This window comes from Nothobranchius furzeri, chromosome 16 (assembly GCF_043380555.1).
Source record: "Nothobranchius furzeri strain GRZ-AD chromosome 16, NfurGRZ-RIMD1, whole genome shotgun sequence".
Classification (NCBI taxonomy): domain Eukaryota; kingdom Metazoa; phylum Chordata; class Actinopteri; order Cyprinodontiformes; family Nothobranchiidae; genus Nothobranchius; species Nothobranchius furzeri.
Genome location: NC_091756.1, coordinates 35,969,686 through 35,983,228, shown reverse-complemented (window position 1 = coordinate 35,983,228; position 13,543 = coordinate 35,969,686). Strand labels below are relative to the sequence as shown.

The following is a 13,543-nucleotide window of genomic DNA, read 5'->3' as shown; positions in this document are numbered from 1 at the left end:
GAAGCAGTCATCCTCTGAGAATGCCTAACTCAAGGTCCTCTTCTTTATTCCCAAATTTCCCTTTTTCAAACTGTTAATGTTGGTCATTCCCCGTAGATGAGACTCATCAAAGTGTCTGATTAATATTCTCATGGTATCTTTACATTTCTAGCTCCTCACAGCGGACTTTTGAACATGTTTGAACGTGCAGAGATGGAACTAATTTGATAACATCTTGCAGAATTGTATGCATAAGCAAAAATCCACTGTGTAGAGTTGCACTCATCCCACAGTTTTAAATCCAACAGCTGCACAGGAGAGGAATGCCTGTTTATGTGGAACATAAAAGTTGTCGCCATGTACATCATAACCAGATATAAATTTGACCTCAGGTTAGGGCGTGAACTGGAATCACCACAAATCACCATTAGTTTATTTAAATGTAGATACCTGCCAAAAACAGTGTTCTGTTGCAGTTAGAAGCGGGTTAGATGTTGTCACATGGATGTGCTTTATAATGTTCACAGGACGTTTTATTTAGACTCTTCCCTCTGCATACATCTGCTGCTGTACCCTTTGGCTTACAGGTTTGGTCCTACTCACAGACCTGTAAAGAAAAGCCTAATTTCTTTATGTAGATCACATCATGTTGAAACACCTGAATCATATCAAGAGCATGTTTGTCTACCTCATTCTGCCCTTTACCTCCCTGTTGTTCAATCAGCTGTTGTTTATACACTTTCCACCAAATCCTCTGCCTCATCCTGAATGATGGCAGGTGTTGGTAGCATCCTTCTCCTCTTGGCATTTAACTTTGAGTGGCAGGATAATAACATAGAGGCATGAAGTGTGGACAAAAATAGCTCCAGGCTGCACTTTTAAGGATGAAAAAACATCCAGGCTGCTTCTGTTTCACATGCATATTTTAGTTTAAAGCATTTTGGATCAAAGCAGAGTAGACCGATTTAGCGCCAGTGGTTATGTGGATGGAGTGAGCTCAGTACACAAGATGCACAACAGACGGATGCGACCAACTCCTCAGGGAAAACACTGAACCTCCCTCAGGGTGTACACAGAGAGCGTTCATCATGAACAATGCAAAGGATGCCACAGCTAATGCTCACAAAAAGTGTTACGAATACCCAGAAGGGAGAAAGTGTGTGGTACAACAGATTTGAATAAATCTACCACTGGCTTTGTTTGTTGCCTGCTTTAAAGGTGGTGGTAACCAGAAGGTTGCAGGTTCGAGCCCTGCTCATGCTGCCGTTGTTGTTGTGTCGTTGGGCAAGACACTTAACCCACCTTGCCTGCTGCTGGTGTTCGGAGCAACAGGTGGCGCCTGTGTACGGCAGAATCACCTCTATCAGTGTGCCCCAGGGCAGCTGTGGCTATGTAGCTCATCACTACCAGGGTGTGGATGTGTGTGTGAACAAGCGAATGACTGATTGGGTTGTAAAGTGCCATGGGGGGTTCCAGGACTTTAAAAGGTGCTATCTCAAGTACAAGCCATTTTACCATTTAACTGAAAAATATAAACTTTTGTACATTTTTCATGCGCTACTTAAAGTCATGAAGCTAAGTGGAGATTGTATCTCTGGTGGTTTTGAACGTTTTGTATCGTCACCATCTTGGAGCCAAAGGTGCCCAAATACAAATATTTCCACATCAGATTGGAGGCATTTGCCATGGCAGCACATTTTAGTTTAACTATGTATGTAATCTATGTAATATATCAAAATAGACAGACATGGACAAAATTGTTGGTACCCTTTGGTCAATGAAAGAAAAACTCACAATGGTCACAGAAATAGCTTGACAATCTGACAAACGTAATAGTAAATTTTAAATTCTATGAAATTTAACCAATGAAAGTCAGACATTGCAGGGTTTCACATGACGTTGCATCTATATCACCAAATGCAGATGGGGTCCAGAAGTAGCCGGTGCTGCACAAAACACTGTTTACTTTGGTGACTTGGAGTTAAAATGCTGAAATTCTGTGCGGTCTACGGTTATTTCAATCACTCTAATCAGGACAAAGACAAATGTCCTGAATGTAGTGTGCCACAAAGGACTTAATAAAAAAAATATCTACTGAAAGAAGATGGCAGAAGTATTCTACGGCTTAGAACAAGAGCTGTAAAAGACAATGCTAGAGATTACAGTGATCACTTTCTAACAAGTAAGAGATTACTGAGTGTTTTATTAAACAATTGCTTGGAAACAGCCATTAAAAATGACAGGATAACACTTTTATACTGTTTTCACGTGTCCTCACTGCAAACAGCTCTCAGAGTTCTAACGTTTTTAGCAGTTAGTCTGGTGTTGTAACGTGGAAATCAAACAAATGTACCAGAAATTTGGATTTACAAAGTTAGTTACAAGTAGATCCTTGCATATTCTGATCATTAGCATTAGCAATAGCATTATTATTATGAACTAATGAATAAAATAGCACAACTCACTACCGAGCAAACACAAGATGATGGTGATTGAAGACTTCTCCGGATCAAAAAGAGGTTAACCAACCTGAAATAAAATAGCTGTAAGCTTCCAGGCTTGTAAAGACTTTCGATTGGTTTGCAGTGTAATATGAGGCTGACAGCACAGGGTAGTTTGTTGCCAATCGCTTTAGCGCTGGGTAAATCCTCCACAGTGTATGAAAAGTGCAACTTTTTAAACTATATGGGTCGTAACCTAAAATAACATGTATTTTTTTGCGATATCACGTCAGTGCGAGCTCATTTATAGTCTTAGTAAAATCACTTTCATCCATCGCGCCGTGTTGTATCTCAATGTTTTGTTGTGGAGTAAAACCCTTCCTGTCCCCCATTTGAGTTTTGCGCAGCTGCAGACGTCACGAGTGACGCCCAGCATTTTCTTTTTAACCATTCGTCTATGGAATTATTTTAAAAATAATCTCATGGAACAGGCCTGGACAAAAGTAATGGTACCCCTAAATTAGTATTTTGTTTCACAACTTTTTGAGGCAACCACTGCCATTGTATGATTCCTATAACTGTTAAGACTTCCACACCTATCAGCAGGTATTTCGGCCCACTCCTCATAAGAAAACTGTTTCAGTTGTCCCCGATTTGAAGGGCGCCTTTTCCAGATGACATGTTTCAGCTCCTTTGAAAGACTCAATACAATTGAGGTCAGGACTATAGAAGGCCACTTTAGAATAGTCCAATGGTTTACCCTTAGTTATTCCTGGGCGTTTTTAGATATGTGTTTTGGAGCACAGCAGGTCAGGAGAATGACTGGGCTGGTTAAAAAACTATTTTCACACTTATCTAACGCTGGGAAATATGTCAAAAGACAATAAAATTTTTGGGTGGAATATCCTTTAAATACTCACAAAGTAGCTCTCAGCTTCTAAAATATTGGCAATCCCTGCCATAGAGAGACTTTCTATTCTGTTGACCTGTTAAATCCAAAAGCCTTTCCAGACATTTATGTTCACAAGTTTCTAAAGACGACAAGTTAAATGTAATGGCTGTTATCTGTCAGCTGGGTGTGAGTTGGGTTGGGTAGTTATGGCAACCACTCTCCTCCCCTCACTGCTTCCAGAGATAAGAGCAAAGCAACTGCAAGTGTTTCAAAAACACACCCCAGTTTGCCTACAGCGTCACAGTGTAACAGACTGGTTTAAGGTCTTTTTAACTACACAAGTGTTTAGTGTTTTCATTTTAATTGAGCTATCTAGTTCTATAGCTCTAAAAACACAGGAAAATACTTTTAGGGGGTAAAATGTCTTTTAGCGATCAGAAGCAGATGGATGATGAGAGTGGCAGTCTTAAAAAGAGCAACAAGAAGCAAAAGAAAGAAAATGCCTGGAGACCAGAGGGACCCAGAGACCCATTTGCCATGGTTTGTATTTTAGAGTGTGTGAAAGAGAGAGAGAGACGTTTGCACATTGAAAGTAACTTCGGTGGTTTGTTTGTGCACATAAACTCAATTTGCCAAATGAAATAATGAGATTTTACTGATCATGTGTCCTCAGGCTGACATATGTAGGAGTTAGCTAAAACAGGGTTATGGTGGCCTGTCCTTTCCCTTTCATTTCTCCTGCCAGCTGGACGCTCTGCCAGAGAAGAAACAGCAGGAGATCCAGAAAGCCCTTCATCTCTTCTCTCTGGGCCAATGTCTGCCCAAGACCCTGCAAGAGGCCAAAAGGCACACCTACCACTTTTGGGACACACAACCTGTCCCCAAACTGGGTAAGAAGAAACGTATCTCTCTGAAATGTATCATTAGGTCTACATTTTTTAATAAACCTTGGCTGAAGCTGAGAAAATGTCCCTGCAGGGGCTGCCTGCCAACTAAGTCTAGCCAAAGGGCTGATGACTTGAAGAATTTGGGCCTAAATACAACTTAGCATAGCTTAAAATAGGCTAAAAGATGGAATTTATAGAGCTTCAGTGTTCTGAAGGGAGAATTTGTCACCTTGAACAGCAACATTTTTTCCAGTTTCCTGTCTCTTTGTCAACTTGCCTATCAAGACTATTTTTTAATTCCCATTCATACAATGAATTTGTTCTTCTCAAAGCTATAACAAAGCTGGTTTGTCTAAAAACCGAAACTTTTCCTTTCTTCCATCTTTCCATTGTATTCTGCTAATATGGGGTCGCGTCACAGGGGCTGAGAGACATAGTCCCTCCAGCGTGTCCTGGGTCTTCCTTTGGGTCTCCTTCCGGTTGGTCGTTCCTAGAAAACCTCACTAGGGATGTGTCCAGGAGACATCCTGACCACCCGGCCTACATCAACTGGCTCCTCCCGATGTGGAGGAGCAGCAGGTCTACTCTGAGCCACTCCCGGATGACCGAGCTTCCCACCCTATCTCTAAGGGAGAGAGCCCAGATACCCTGCGGAGAAAACTCATTTTGGTCGCTTGTATCTACATTCTCATTCTTTCACTCACTACCCAAAGCTCGTGACCACAGGTGAGGGTAGGAACATAGAAGACCGATAGATTGGAAGTTTTGCCTTCTGGCTCAGCTCTCTCTTCACCATGACAGATCGGTACAACGCCCGCATCACCATGGACGCAGCACCAATCCGCCTATCGATCTGGCAATTCATCCTTCCCTCACTCGTGAACAATACTATGAGATACTTGAACTCCTCCACTTGAGGCAGGACCTCATCCCTGACCCGCAGAAGGCATTCTACCCTTTTCATGACTCACTTTTACTTTGTTTTGTTACAACTATTTAAAACTGTTAATATTTCTAAACATAAATGTAGCATCAATCATTTCTGCCATTTCAACAGCTCATTACAACCTGTGACAGGGTATGAATGTGTACAAAACTAGTTAATTATCGGGGGGGGGGGGGGGGGTGAAAAGTATACCTCAGTTACATGTAGGAAGTTGAGTGATGTTTGTTAGTCTGTCTCTAAACAGATATAGGAGTGTGTGACTATCCAGGAAGCATTTTGTCTCTTCTCAGTGAAAGGTGTAATTTGGCTCTTCTAAGAAATAGGAGCTGATTTGTAGAGCTCTCAAACTATTTTAATTTTGCTCAATCCATGCAATTACAATTTAGTAGTGTGTTGCAATTAACTTATAATTTGAATGGGTAATACACACACACACACACACACACACACACACACACACACACACACACAGACACTCACCACCTAAATTAATCTATTTAAAGTCATATTCATAACCACATTCAAGTATTACCCATTGCAAGAAAGAGATCACCACAAAGTAAATCATTACCACAATTTATCTCGGATCCAACAGTGGCAGCTTAGAACTGAATGTAGGATCAGCAGACACTCATAGAAATCCTCTCAGAGTCTCTTTACTATCACAAAGCTTTACAAATCTAGTAGCCTAGCAAGCCTCACCGTATACGTAAATATATAGTCTGGCCACGAACCACTGAAACCACCAGGTAGTGGGGCGGAATCAATAGTTGTCTTTCAAACTGTCTCTGCACAGAATTGGACAGTGCGGGGACCAATCAGAGCAACAAACAACATGAGCCATGAGCATTCCTGAGCCAACACCATCTTCGTAGTTCTTCTCTATCGCTGCTCTAGCGGTAAACCCACATGATGTCTCTACAAACATAGTGCTCTCCTTGGCCAGAAACAAAACTGTACTGCCAACAGTAGACCTGCAAATGCTACAATGGAGTGTGGCTTGACCAACCTACAAAGCAACTTATTTTTGCTACTTCTATGGGTTGTTTAGATTTCTAGGCTACAAATCAAAGGCTGCAAAACAAGTGATCACAACAGAAAAGTGGCCAAGGCCACATTAGTGGTACTAGACGAAGAAGTTTACAATCCTGGAGTCAGTTATGACAGAAGCGGGAATTGTCTGCAACAGAGTCATTAGCACAGGCAGACAGCATATTCATCCACAGAGACACCTTCAGGCTCATAAGCCACAGCTTGATAGGGCCTTGGGAACTCACAAAATCCGTCATGGACACAGCCCCTGCCCTGCAGAGAGAAAAGCCCTCCCACTCACACAGAGAACTGAAACTGTGCAAGTTCTAGACCATCCTATATAAACGAGGAGAATTTCACTCCTACCAGCCATACATAAATCTTCATCCTACCCTTCTATGTGGTTGTCATGGTTATCAGGTAGATATTTTATGTGGTTGAGCATGAGCATACACGTTTCTCTTTTAGGTGACAGCATTACAACTCATGGTCCAATAGCAGAGGGGGAAACCAGTGTTCGAAAGGAGCCCTACTCACTACCTCCAGGTTTCTGCTGGGATTCTCTTGACCTGAGCAACTCTCTGGTGGTAAGTTACCTAAAATTGAGTCAAACTAATCAGTTTCAGAAATATTAAACCCTTTCTTTTTTTTGTTTTTGGCTAGAAAACTCTTGAGTAACGTGAGCCAGAAATAATCAAGCTCAGTTTCCTTTCCAAAACTAATCACAAGAAGTGAACATATCTGCTACAATTCAGTTTATTACAAGTTGGCAAAGGTGCACAGTCACGCTTGTTTTAGCATCATTTTTCAAAATGGAGTGGAAAAATGCAAGAAATTTTGTGAGCTAAGCCTTGAGACAGTTAGAAAAGAAATTTGGAGGCTTCCTGCCAAAAACGTCAACTTCTGACATCACTCATTCTGCCTTCAGCATTCATTAACTTGAATAATAATTATTAGCTCTGTTGCTCTTGAGATTTTTTTTCTTTTAAGACACAGCGTTTTGGAAAACCTCAGTAAGTTTGACCAAGTGGATGAGTATAAAACGCGAAGTCCAGACTAGGGCTGGGCGATACATCGAAAATGTATCATTATCGAACTTTCTGACTCTAATCTATTGTTTTTCCCATGTCATTAAATTTGATAATTTAAGAAATGAAAAGATGTGTGTATGTTGGCCACAGGTCATGCCACTTTAAGAAGCTGTACCACCTCCAGTCGTGGCAAAGTCACTCAAAGTAATACATGTGACAGCCCCACCTAGTGGACAACTTCTGTTTTTGCACATACATGTAGTAATCGTTGATTTATCGTTATCGATGCGAACGCCGTAATATTGAATTTAGGCCATATCGCCTAGCCCTAGTCCAGACAATAATGCTCAAGAGGATTGATTCTTTCTTTCAGTTGCGAGAGCTGTGTGGTCTACTAAATAAGAACTACATGGAAGACGACGACAACACTATCAGATTTGACTTCTCTCTGGAGTATCTGCAATGGTAGGCTTCAGCCAGATGCATCCAGTCATCTTGGTTTGTGCATTTTTAATATCTCCTTGAGACTAAACTGTACTTCGTTTTGATTTTATCCTCCCTATGTTTCTTTGATCTAAAATAGTAATCATTGTTTAAGAATAGCATTGGTTTCTTAAACAAACTAAATGTCTAACATTCTTTGGAGAAATTAACGTCATCCACCACCTTTGACTGAGGTATGGGTGTGTTGGATAAAGATTGAAATAACATTATGGGTCCCGGGTCGCTGGGTTCCGGGCTTGGCCGGCTTGGGGGTGGGAGGCTGCGGGCGGGCCTGTAGGCTTGCCGCTGATATCTCCCGGGACTGCCAGCTGCTGGTTGTGGGCCCCCGGGGCAATCCTCTGTGCCTCTTGAGAGGGGGCTGGGGCTTTTCTGGTTACAGTCTCCCTGGGGTCCCTGTGCTCTGGGGCAGCTCCTGGATCTCTGGGACTTGGAGCTCCCTCCATCTCCTACGCATCTTTGGGGGGGCAGATCTGTGGCCCCTCACACTCTCTATTGGGTGCTCCTATAGAGAAACCTTACATATACAAGCGCGTGTACACACAGAGATGCTCACATGGTGCTCTCATAAGTATGGACTTGGGCATTTTCAACACATGCCGTAAGGCTGTGGTTGGCACTGTATGCACTGTGATTTATTACCCTGTGATTGTTCAGTAAAAGAATGTTAATTTTATATTTCCTCATCAGGTTGACACAGTGATAGCTTGCTCTTGTTGTATTGTTGTGCGTCCCTTAATTTTTGTGTTTGTTTTTGTCTTTCTGCATGTCTAGAAGCACTCTTGTTCATCACTGATTGTTTATTTTTGTGGAACCCCTTCCCCCCTCCTCCCTTCCCACACACACACACACACACACACACACACACACACACACACACACACACACACACACACACACACACACACACACACACACACACACACACACACACACCTCTTCCTTTTGTCTCTTCCTTTCTCTTTCACCTCTGTCTCCGTGTCAGGTCAAATGCTAAAATGACTCTTTACATGGTTAATTAAATGTCAGTCAGACCCATACCGCTCTCTGTGGCCAGAATATTGCACTTGCAACTTCAGAGTGGTGGGCCGCCGACCGTTGGACTTAGAAAAAATTCAGCTGACACACCTGGCACGGCAGTCTGCTTCCAGCACGTTTCCTGCATGTTTTAGATCATGAACACAACTCATTTGTTTAATTTAGTGATGAACCATTCCTGTAGAAACGAACAAAGGCTGAGGAGACTTTCAGCAGTTCGATTAAGGTGTTAAAAAGACAGCTCAGCGAGGAGATAAGTTTAATTTTCTGTTTAACCACAGAAAATTACTAACTGACACTAGGGGGTGCTAAAAACTAGCAAAACTGTCAAGTGTGGCTTTTAGCTCTCTTCTTATCTGGCAGACTCATCCATGCTTATGCAGGTGTTTCTGCGCTTTTTTGCCCTGAGTTTGCAAGGTATTAATTTAGTACAACAGATTATTGCAAATGTATTGATTAAAGGAGTTTCCCACACCTTTAAGCAATTTTGTGTGTTACAAGGTCAGCTGCTGGACATTTGAGCAGGGATCACTCCAAAAGTCAATTAGATGTACATGAAATTGTTACCTTTAATTAAAATACATCCATGAAATATTCTGCTAACACACACACACACACACACACACACACACAGGCAAAAACATCGCCTCCCTCTTATCAGTTGACAAAATTGTACAATTTTTCTTAAAAATGAGCATCTGTTAATATGTTAACTTAATATAACAGCTCATTATAGCTCAGTGATGTTTCTAATTGATGTCTCTGCCCTGAGGACGACATACATCAAAATATAATGTAATAACTTTTGCCTTGAAATTAATAATTCAGCATTTTCTGTGTGCTGTCAGTGGCATTTGTTGCCTGAAGATAAGAAAAACTATGACTTCAAAAATGTGATCTATCAGAATTGATCTTTTAAAGAAATAAATAACTGTTGGCATTGGTCTCCTCCTAAAGGGCTCTACAGTCCCCAAACGGCCTTCTCCAGTGGCTCTTGGCTGTGAGAGTAGACAGCAATAAGAAGCTGGTCGGCTTCATTGCTGCCGTTCCTGCAGGGATTCGCATTTATGAGACGTGAGTAACTCGTAAGCACATGCAAAGATATATTTATGTGTAAAACCTGATGAGCAGTATTAGTGCATGAAGCATTAAACAGTTGCAGTTTTTCTGTCGATTATCTTAAAGGCTTGAAATGTGTCACACAGGATGAAGCAGCTGGTGCAAGTGAAATTCCTCTGTGTTCATAAGAAGCTGCGTCTTAAACGGATGGCTCCAGTTCTGATCAGGGAGCTCACGAGGCGGGTCAACCAGCAGGGGCTGCACCAGGCTGTGTACACAGCTGGGACAGTGCTTCCCACTCCACTGAGCTCCTGCAGGTTTGTTTTGTGTGTTGTAATAGCCTAACACTCAAATCAGACCCACTGAAATTAAATTAGGTGGATTTTGCCCACTAAACAAACAATTAAATTCTTCTTAGTCTGTGGCATCGACCTTTGAATCCCCGTAAGCTAATGGAGGTCAACTTCCCGGGTCTAAGGCAGAAAATGAGTCTTCAGCAAGCCATCAAGTTCTACTGTTTACCTGAGGTTTGTGTGTGCTGCCCTCTGCAGACAGAGCACCCCTACTGCTTCTGAAACGTGCTCTCGTTAAAAGGACATGCAGTATTGATTTAGGCATGAACTCTTTATGGTAAAACACGCTGTTTTCTGAAGGTTTTTTTTTTTTGCATTTTCTCTGCCCTGACATGGCTGTTTTTTTTCTCCCTCCCAAGGTTCCAAAAGTACAAGGTCTGCGCCCTATGATCAAAGAAGATGCTCCAGGGATCCACTCACTGCTCCAGAAAAATCTCAGCAAGTTTCACCTCAGCCCCCTCTTATCTCTGCAGGAAGTAGAGCACTGGTTCTTACCAAGGGAGAATGTGAATGACACCTACGTGGTGGAGGTTCACTCAATTTAAGTTTCTTTGAAGAGAGAAAAAAAGATCTTTCACCAACATTTTTGTATAGAATTTAAATGATGCTGTTCTGTGGTGGTTAAAAATTGATTGACCTCCCCTTCTTTGCTCACAGGGAGATGACGGCACGTTGACAGATGTGGTGAGTTTCTACGGCGTCTCCCAGAGAGTTCTGAATCACCCTGTCCACACTGGTCTCAGAGCAGCTTATCTTCTCTGCATTACTTCTGCTGCCACAGAGCTGGCTGAGCTCATGAAGGACACGTTGATACTGGCTAAATCTGTAAGTGCATCTGAAGAAAAGCGAATAAATACCCCCCTAATCTATTGGTTTAGATTACTTTTATTGTTTTTACTGTGACGGTAACTATTACTTTTATTGTTTTTACTGTGACGGTAACTACTGTTCTGGTCCCTCGCCAACAGAAAGGCTTTGACGTTTTATGTGCACTGGATGTGATGGACAACACAAGTTTCCTGGAGAAGCTCAAGTTCACTATCAGTGACAAGAGAGTTCATTACTACTTGTACAACTGGACGTGTCCTCTCATGAGCCCCGACAAGGTACTCGACAGAGTAATATCTCCACCTGCCAGGACTCAATATTCTCTGTCTGTGCACTCGGAGGTCTTTTGCAACTTGGTCATTTGATGCTGCTTCCTGGAGCTAAATTGACAAAATCGCTCACATGAAGATAACACTTTGGGTTTTTACAAACTCAGATCAAAAATGTTTAGACAATCTGGAAGCACGATGCTAAAAAGAAGCTATTCTTACATTTATTTTGTTTTATTGTTTATTACAAATGGTACCAAACAAGATATGTTGCACTTTGTCTTGTCAAGTTTATTTTTATTCTTCAGCATATATCAATTCCTGCATTCCAGGCTTACAACACAACTTTGTTACAGTAATCAGTCAAACGTCTAACATTTTAAATTTGCTTTCCACAAACACATCTTGAGTGTATTTCCAAGTAAAATTTATCTTGCTGGTTGTATACGACTTATTTTAAGGTCTGGGTATGTAGAAATATAGTTTGGGACTGACATGCTAACGGCTGGTCTTAGTAATACCACTAGCAAAGTGTTTTGCTGCTGTCTTAAAGATGTGCAACACTGAAAAACCATTTCCTAATGATTATTTCTGATTATAAATGGTCATTCTGAGTTTTTCATGCAGGCTGACCATGAAAATTGTCTCCTACACCTACCTCCTGCATTAGCTTCTGATAGAAAATAGACGTTGAAACTTTAGGATTTCAAAAGCCTGACAGATCTATGTCACACCGTCACTTCACATTCATGGACTCATGATTCATGACGGGGAAGGTTGTAGTTGGTTTAGCGTCCAGGAAACAGCTGAGAACATATCAGCTACTAGAAGCTAACATTAGCATTAGCAACTCCACCATATGGCAGAACTCCTCCAGGCTTGTATTATTTGTGGAAATTAAACATCCGTGTTGTAGAGCAATCAGAGTTAGAGGTAGAGTCATCTTGCTGTTAGCCAATCAGAGGTGAGATGTCCAGATATCAGGAAATAAGTCTCCAAATCCTGTTTGTGCATTTCCTCTGGAATTACCTTGACGCGTCCAAACAGTTCAATATACGTGTAACCAGTAGGTTACCAAACGAGCGAGACACACTCACCATGGTGACACCGTCTCTGGTTTATTGGTCTTTCATACCATCTATGGTACCTCTGCTGTCTTTTTTTCTGTTGTGATCTCAAAATTAACCAGTTACGCATCTCTTCTATTGACGTCATGTTTGTTTTGGTTGCATCCACAAACCCGGCTCTCTTTCTGGTCTGAGCACACTCCTGTGCCATCCTAGTGGAATCCTCCAGTACTACATGCAGTGCAGCAGCTAGTATGTGAACAAAAACGCAGCCTGCTGCTTGCGTAAACGCGAGGTTGAAAAGCAAGAATGTTCCGGCCTTTAGTGTCAATTTTTTTTGCATCAATCCAGTTAGGTATTTGCTGCATTTGGGCAGTCCTGACGTTCTAAAACCATTCACACTTGAAAATGGCTCCCCAAGGTCTGTGTGTGTGTGTGTGTGTGTGTGTGTGTGTGTGTGTGTGTGTGTGTGTGTGTGTGTGTGTGTGTGTGTGTGTGTGTGTGTTTTGTCAGATATCAAGTTAAAAAGTTTTGTGCATTTTCTATTAAAAGGATGGTTCAGTTGTACAAGGAGGGTTTTTCTGTACTGTTTTCTTCTCAAGCCATGCTTTTACAAGGTGTGCAAAAATGCCGTTTTTCAATATCTTGATAAAAAAGATGTGAACATTTATATAAAATGTCACCCTGAAAGCAACGTTTGCTACACTAAACTGCTTTATGTTTCCGCATGAGTTCTATTACAGAAGTAAATCACTGTTGCCACTGATACAACCCCACATGATAACAGAGACTGGTTTTTGGATTTACTGTTTTCCGATGACATCCAAGATCCATTTCATCTTTGGTTTAGAGAATACAATTTTTTCTTCCCAAAAACCTCTGGAATACTGATTTATCTGACCATAATACACATCCCAGATGCTTCAAAATGTGGAGAGGTTAAGTGCTGCTCTTTGACTGGCTTAATAGGTTTTCTCTAGAGCTCAGTAAGGTTTAAAGTTGCATGAAAAGCTAATTTATTTTATGGTTTTTTTTAGAAAAGAAATCTCAAGATAATCTCTCACCCATATATTACTTTCAGGACTGCATCAGTGATTGTTCTTCATGCAGAGTTGTAGGAGGGATATGCAAAGAAATCAGCTAAATATGTCCATTTATATTTTAATGTACGAACCCATTAACAAACTCCTCTGTAGAACAGCTCAAAGACCCCTTGTAAA

General features: G+C 41.5%; 1 protein-coding gene across 2 annotated transcripts in view; it reads left to right on the top strand.

Annotated features, from left to right (window-relative positions):
- Positions 1–3,577: 3,577 nt before the first annotated feature.
- Positions 3,578–13,543, top strand: part of svild (supervillin d) — an 89,582-nt gene continuing 79,616 nt past the window's right edge. For both annotated transcript variants that reach the window (XM_070545607.1, XM_015976580.3), the window contains exons 1-10: positions 3,578–3,852; positions 4,058–4,202; positions 6,646–6,764; positions 7,582–7,673; positions 9,705–9,821; positions 9,953–10,123; positions 10,225–10,333; positions 10,519–10,689; positions 10,817–10,984; positions 11,128–11,265. In XM_070545607.1, coding sequence (XP_070401708.1) covers positions 3,733–3,852; positions 4,058–4,202; positions 6,646–6,764; positions 7,582–7,673; positions 9,705–9,821; positions 9,953–10,123; positions 10,225–10,333; positions 10,519–10,689; positions 10,817–10,984; positions 11,128–11,265 — 1,350 coding nt within the window. In that variant the 5' untranslated portion in view covers positions 3,578–3,732. The remainder of the gene's footprint in view (positions 3,853–4,057; positions 4,203–6,645; positions 6,765–7,581; positions 7,674–9,704; positions 9,822–9,952; positions 10,124–10,224; positions 10,334–10,518; positions 10,690–10,816; positions 10,985–11,127; positions 11,266–13,543) is intronic.